This window comes from Arachis ipaensis, chromosome B09 (assembly GCF_000816755.2).
Source record: "Arachis ipaensis cultivar K30076 chromosome B09, Araip1.1, whole genome shotgun sequence".
In the NCBI taxonomy this organism is placed as follows: Eukaryota; Viridiplantae; Streptophyta; class Magnoliopsida; order Fabales; family Fabaceae; genus Arachis; species Arachis ipaensis.
The window spans coordinates 5,074,107-5,082,097 of NC_029793.2; the positions used below are offsets into that span (position 1 = coordinate 5,074,107).

At 35.6% G+C, this 7,991-nt stretch overlaps 1 protein-coding gene across 1 annotated transcript; it reads left to right on the plus strand.

Annotated features, from left to right (window-relative positions):
- Positions 2,428–6,556, plus strand: LOC107614799. Its single transcript, XM_016316931.2, has 4 exons — positions 2,428–2,735; positions 2,830–3,052; positions 3,266–3,542; positions 5,451–6,556. Exons 1-4 carry the CDS (start codon positions 2,428–2,430, stop codon positions 6,554–6,556), a joined length of 1,914 nt encoding a protein of 637 aa, XP_016172417.2.

Below are 7,991 nucleotides of genomic sequence, written 5' to 3' on the forward strand. Positions count from 1 at the left end.
TAATAAATAAAATTAAATCCAACAATATTCAATATTTTTTTTGTAGTATAATATTATTATATCAATAAATAATTATTTTTATATTAATTACATAAATAATTATAAAAAAGATATGACTAGCTAACTAATTATATGAAATATATTAAAATTAGATTCTTTCAAGTACGTAATACATATTTAGCACTTTCAAATATAGAAAAAATTGTATTATCTTATCAAATGGCCAATTATATGATATTTTTTATTTGGTGTCTAATTTTTTTTAATTTATTTTTTATAATAAAATTTAAATATTTTAACTTTTTTATTTTTTATATTCTAAATTTAAAATTAATTATTTAATTCATTTTAACAATCAGGCAATATCTTTTAAGCACCATAGCAAACACACACACACACATAAATATATATATATATATATATAAGCAACCCAAATGATACATCATACATGACTTGAAAGAATACGAATATGTAAAAATGACTGAACATGGAATATTCAGGGGTGTGTGGCGTATCCACTTTTCACGAAGTAATTCCATTGATACAACGCAAAACACCCCTTGCGTGCAGTGATTCAGAAGAGTCCAATTTTTTTTGTCATACGAACAGTCAAACACACTCACCCACCCTAACCTAGCAACTACTAGGATTCGAACTTGGTGTGGCTGTGTTTGAGGCAAACAGCTTTACCACCACATCACATTCCTCAGCAGCGAAGAATCCATTTCATTTTGGTTTTCAACCAAGAAAGAAAATTCTCATGCCAAACCCTTTAAGCATCTAAACTCATAAAAAAAAAAAAAATCATAGCTAGCAATCTACCATTAGTTAAATAATGGTGGTTTTTTTGATAGATATACGATGGTAAAATTAAAACATCACATTATTATGGACTGTGTTAAATGCTCCCTGCATGATGCATGCATAGTAAATTAAAGATTAATAATGAGGACAAGTTGCGACTTGCGAATATAATAAATGTTGCGTCACTTTCAGAAATTGCAATGCAAGCTGTGAGGCAGTGGGAGTTTGTGATTGAAATCTGGCCAAAGCTCCTTTTAATTTTATTGAAACATCCAAAGCTAGCTGAGGTAAGGGACTATATATATATAGTTCCTGCTTTCAAATTTCCAGCACAAAATTTTAATAATATTGTGCTAAAATAAGTTAATAATATTAGTTAGTCAATATTACACGTGTTGACGTGTATCCTCTTATTTATAAAAAAAATGCATTAATATTTTTTCGCATCTAGTTATAATAATAATAATATGTAATATTCTGTATAGGATAATATAATCTAATATTAAGTATACAAGTTTAGTTTGTACTCGTGCCATCTTCCTATCTTTACATGAATTACAGCATTATTTTATATTTTACTGACAACATAATCTTTTGTTTTTATATTTTAGGGATGTGTCTACAAAAATTTATTTTTAGATAAATGACAAATATTCAACATATAATACATCCTATACATCATTTTCCACAAAGAAAAATGTATGAATTCAAAAACAAAATAATTAATGTGTGGTAAATGTAATCTTAATATTTACCATTTTTTGATATAATAATACACCTGGTGAAGATAACATAAAAACTAAAAGCATTCATAAAGTTATCAAACAAAATTTTTGAGAAAAAGATCTCTCGCCAATAATGGATACTAATTAATTTGTAGTATAGACGTAGTGGATTTTGAGAAAAGTCTTTTCGGAATGTTAATTATCATTTGCGTCTCTCTTTTAGTAGATATTCTTATGTATATTGTAGTGTAATTAGGTTTTTTTGTTATTTTATTTATTTATCTTCACGATAAAAAAAAAGGGTCAAGACACAAAAATATCTTCTAATTTTGAGATATTTTTATATTTTAGAATGCAGACAATTAAGTTTTTTTTAATAAGTTCAACTAAGTTAATTAATTAAATTAGTCTTAAAAAATAGTTTAATTTTTAAAATTATTATTAAAAAATTTATCAATTAAATTAGTCCTTCAAATATTATAAATTAATTATTTTTGTCTTTCAGTCACTTACTTATCAATTTTCATCAATAATTAACGATATAAAACATTAACTCATATTATACATGACACCTTGTTGAGGATAAATAGAGATAAGAGATGAAACTAGCTGTAGTGTGAGGCATGTGATTAGGAGTTAGTTATGCTGAGTTGTCAAGTTTGTTAGAAGGGTAATAAGTTATTAGAAAAATCTGTTTCAGCTGTGATTACAAATACAAGAGTAAACCTACTTTGTAAAGTAGTTTTTCAGAATCAATGAACTTAGTTTCTCGTTCTCTGATCTTCTCTTCTCTCTGCTCTCTACTCCCTTTCTCTCTCATTCTTATTAGCTCTCTCTTTCAGATCTAACAGAGTTTTCTGATACCTTCTCATGGTATCAGAGCTCTAGGTTCTGATCCATGGCGCTACCAAGTGAAATTCTAGCTTCCGCAATTGTAAACCCTAAAACAACGATCAACACCATCGCATTCAAGCTCGATGAAAACAACTTCGTTCCATGGAGACGTCAAGCACTAGCCTTCATAAAATCGAATAAACTCAAGGAGCATCTCGATCCAAGAAAAGTACTGAGGAGATATGGATCTGAACAAGATCGATTGACAAACACTGAAACGAAGGAGTTCGAAGCTTGGGAGCAAGAGGATCAATTCTTAGTCTCGTGGTTCTTTGCCTCAATGGATCCAGAATTTACTCATCAGTTGGCTGAGTGTGAATTTGCTTATGAAATCAAAAGTAAAACAGCTGAAAACACAAATTAAGACCATCAAACTTCAAGGATCTGTAACTGAATATATGTCCAGGATCAAAAAGGTAACAAACTCACTTTCTGCATTAGGTGCACTTCTTACTAGTGAGGAATTTGTCGAAGCAGTAGCTCAAGGCTTAAATGAGGATTATAGTGCTTTTATTACTATGATAAATTCAAAGGCTGATGAAATAACTGAGAGTGAGGTGGAGGCATTATTAGTAGGACAAGAAGAATTAGTTGAGCGATTTAAGAAGAATGTACTTGGCACTATGCAGGTAAATTTGGCTCAAGGTTCAGAATCAAAATTGCAAGAACACCACCACAATTACTCTATATATTCACAAAATCAACAACATAACTATCAAGGAAGAGGTCAGGAGTTTTGAGGACGAGCTCGTGGTCGAGGCTCTAGAGGTGGCAGATCCTTCCATTATGGCAATTCAAGGCCGCAATGTCAGCTATGTGGAAGGATTGGACACATTGTATAGGATTGTTATCACAGGTTTAATCAGAACTATCAAAGACCTTATGAAGCAGCATCAAATCCACCAACTCCACCGTCTTCAGCCTTTCATCAACCACAGTCACAAACAGACTCACAGTCACGAGCATTGGTTGCAGCTACGCCGTCAACCACACCTTTGACGGATAGAGCGTGGTATTTGGACACAGGAGCATCACATCACCTTATATTTGATGGCAACAATCTAGTTACAGGCTCAGAGTATGAAAGCTCAGAGCAGGCGTTCACAGGTAATGGTCAAGGTATGTGCATCAATAATATTGGCAGAACTATATTATTTCCTGTGTCTAACCCACCTTATCAGCCCAACACATACTACTTTAAACTACTAAACCTACTACATGTTCCCTCAATCACAAAGAACCTCATTAGTGTAGTAAAATTTGCGCAAGATAATCACGTGTTCTTTGAATTTCATCCTTTTGATTGTTTTGTTAAGGCTCAGGAGACCAACGAATTGCTTCTCAGAGGTTCTCTTAGAGGAGGACTTTATCAATTTGACAACATTGGCATATTGGCCAGGACAACACCATCAAGCGGTTTACCTTCATTCGAAGAAAGAAGAGAAGCTTTGCAAGCAATATAAGCCACTGCATCTGCTAGTAGTGACCAGGAATCTCATTTTAGTGTACAAGAGTCTAGAACAGGTAGTGTTGAGCATGAACAGAAAAACAAAAAAAAGAAAAAGAAAATGAGCAAGACCAAGAAGAAAAAGAAAAAGAAAAAGAAAAAGAAAAAGAAAGTGAACAAAAACAAAAAAGAAAAGAAGAAGGAAATGCACATTGTAAAGTTGTGTCTATGTCGCAGTTTGAAGTATGGCATAGAAGGTTAGGACATCCGGTTGCAAAAATAGTAGCAAAAGTAATGCAGCGTTGTAAAATTGTGGATGATGATATGAATAAAAGAGACACAACAGCTATTACTCCTTTGTGCAATGCATGTTATCAAGTAGGGGTGTCCATGGATCGGATCCGATCCGCATATCCGCGGTGTTTATCCGAATCCGATCCGAAAATTGCGGATATGGATCCGATCCGCAAGGCTTTCGGATCGGATCCACACACTAATCGGATCGGATTGCGAATTTTGTGTTGGTATCCGCATATCCGATCTGCATATCCGCATATCCGCAAAAATAAAGAAATAAATAAGTAAAATATTCTTTTTATGTTTTATTTTAACTAATAATTATCATATATGTTAAATTATTTTAATTTATTATTCAAGAAAAGTATGTTTAATATTATTTTAAGAGTAAACATATTTAAAAGAATAGAAAAAATAAATTTTATTGATATTTTTTTAATAAAAATAAGTTTTTAAAAATATTTTTGTGTTTTGCGGATATATCCGATATCCGATCCGATCCGTAAATGTGCGGATCGGATCCAACCTTAAAAATTGTGGATATTGGATCCGATCCAATCCGATGATTGTAGTGCGGATCGGATCGAAATTTTGGCCATATCCGATCCGATCCGATCCGCGGACACCCCTATTATCAAGGAAAACATCATAATTTGCCTTTTTCTGACTCACTCACTGACTATAACACAACCCTAAAGTTAGTGTACTCTGACATTTGGGGGCCAGCACCAATCATCAGAGTTCAGGTTTTAGATATTATATAACTTTCATTGATGCCAAAACCAGATACCCATGTCTATACCTGCTGCAAAACAAAGCTCAAGCTCTCCAAGCCTTTACCCAATACAAATTGCTACTTGAAAATAAGACTGGACACAAGATTAATAGTCTTCAAACTGACAATGGAGGTGAATTCCTCTCTCATAGTTTCACAGAATTCCTCATTCAACATGGCATTGCTCATAGGCTTAGTTGTCCTCACACTCACCAACAAAACGGTAGAGTTGAACGGAAACACCGACACATAATTGAAATGGGCCTATCACTACTCTCTCAAGCCTCTTTGCCCCTAAGGTTTTGGGATCAAGCCTTCTTGACAGCCACTCATCTCATTAATCTACTACCCTCATACACTACAAATCAGAAAACACCATTTGAGCTCCTCAATCACAAAGAACCAGACTATTTGTTTCTCAAAACCTTTGGATGTGCATGTTATCCACAACTTAAACCCTACAACACTCATAAATTTGATTTTAAAACTCACAAATGTCTATTTTTAGGTTACTCCTCTCATCATAAAGGGTACAAATGTCTCTCACCTTCCGGCAAACTCTATGTTTCCAGACATGTCTTATTTGATGAATATGAGTTTTCTTATCAATCTCTCTTCTTCAATCAAACTCCAAAACTGAAATCTGTTGTCCCACACCTCCAAACTATCACATCTACACCATTGCACCTCATTCTAGCCCACACCATTGTCCAACAAAACCATCTCAACACACAAGCCACATCTTCAATTAGTACTTCCAACACTACTAGCCCTCTCATACATGAAACACCTGTCCCTAACTCAGACGCCACTCTACACCGTCAAATACTAGACCCTGCACAACAATCCCTTTCCCAACCATCTCCACCGTCCTCCACACCCTTAGCTCAACCTGAGTCTTCAGCCAATATTAGTGCTGCTCATAACTGTCCATTAACTGATGATACTGCTTTAACTACTTCTACTTCTGTATTTCCCTCAAGTAATGCAGGGTTAGCTGAGCAGTTAGAAAGAGGACACGTAGCTATGCCCACTACAGCGCTTACTCGAACGCATCCTATGGTTACTAGAAGCCAGGCTAGAATTTTTAAGCCGAAACTGTTCATTGCACTGGTTCCGGGTAATGTTTTAGACCTCACACAAGTTGAACCTTCTTCAGTGGTACAAGCACTAACCTCTCCGCATTGGAAAGCCGCAATGGATGAGGAGTATGCAGCACTTTTGAAGTGCAAGACATGGAACTTGGTTGAAGAGTCACCAACAGTCGAACCAATTGGATGTCACTGGGTATTTCGCATCAAAAGACAGCCGGGCGGGACAATTCAGAAGTACAAAGCGAGGTTGGTCGCAAAGGGATTTCATCAGCAAGAAGGTTTGGACTATGATCAAGTTTTTAGTCCGGTTGCCAAGCCTACAACAGTACGCACATTGCTGTCTATTGCTGTTTCAAAAGGATGGAGAGTGAGGCAGTTTGATTTCAACAACGCATTTTTCAATGGGGATTTACATGAAAAAGTGTACATGGTGCAACCTGAGGGTTGTGCACTTGGTTCTGGCCTTGTGTGCAAATTGGAGAAGGTCTTATATGGCTTGAAACAGGATCCAAGAGCCTAGTTTCTGAAGCTAAGCAGCACACTTAGAGGCTTTGGTTTTGCAAGTACAACCTCAGATCCTTGTCTCTTTGTTCGACACAGTAAAGCTTTAACAATATATTTTCTAGCATATGTTGATGACATACTGATGACTGACACTAATCAAACTGAAGTTGATGATTTGATCCAATAATTAAATAAAGTGTTCACTCTAAAGGACTTGGGGGAAATGAATTTTTTTCTTGGAATTGAAGTTGAAAGAACTAAAACTGATACTCTAGTGCTGAAACAGTATAAATATGTCAAGGATCTGTTGAAGAGAGCTGAGATGTTAGAGGCTAGACCTATTACCACACCAATGGCTAGTACCTTAAAGCTTGATACAATAGGTATAACATTTGATAAGTCCTTTTTGTACAGATCCATAGTGGGTGGGTTGCAATACGCCACCATCACTAGGCCTGATATTGTCTTCTCCGTGAACAAAGTGTCCCAATTTATGCATGCTCCCCTGGAACAGCACTGGAAGGCAGTAAAGAGAATCCTTCGCTACCTGGCCGGGACAATTGATTTTGGGCTTGAAATTCACAGAAGCAGCGACTTCAGAATCTTAGCATTCTGTGACTTAGATTGGGCAGCAGATCCTGTGGATAGACAGTTAACAACTGAGTATTGCATATTCCTTGGGGTGAATCTCATAAATTGGTCAAGCAGGAAGCAAACGGCTGTAGCCAGATCAAGCGCCGAGGCTAAGTTTAGAGCCTTGGCTGATGCCATGACAGACACTATGTGGCTGCAGAAACTCCTCCATGAAATGCACATACCGGTTGGACTTCCTCCAACATTGTTTTGTGACAATCAAAGCACAGTGCTCATGAGTCAAAATCCAATTCTGCACAGCTGATCCAAACATTTTGAAATTGATCTCCACTTTGTTCGACATAGAGTTGAGGATAAGCAGGCATATGTAGTCCATATTCTATCTCAAGATCAAATTGCAGATGTTCTTACCAAACCAGTGAGTCATGATGCCTTCTTGAAGATTAGATGCAAACTAAGACTAGTTGACCAACCCAAGCTCAAGTTAAGGGGGGAATGTTGAGGATAAATAGAGATAAGAGATGAAACTAGCTATAGTGTGAGGCATGTGATTAGGAATTAGTTATGCTGAGTTGTCAAGTTTGTTAGAAGGGTAATAAGTTGTTAGAAAAATCTGTTTCAGCTGTGACTACAAATACAAGAGTAAACCTACTCTGTAAAGTAGTTTTTCAGAATCAATGAACTTAGTTTCTCCTTCTCTTCTCTTCTCTCTGCTCTCTAGTCCATTTCTCTCTCGCTCTTAGCTCTCTTTTTCAGATCTAACAGAATTTTCTGATACCTTCTCACACCTAACATATCTCATTAGAAGTTAAATAAATATATTTATAAAAATTTATCAATTTAATGTAGTTAAGTGC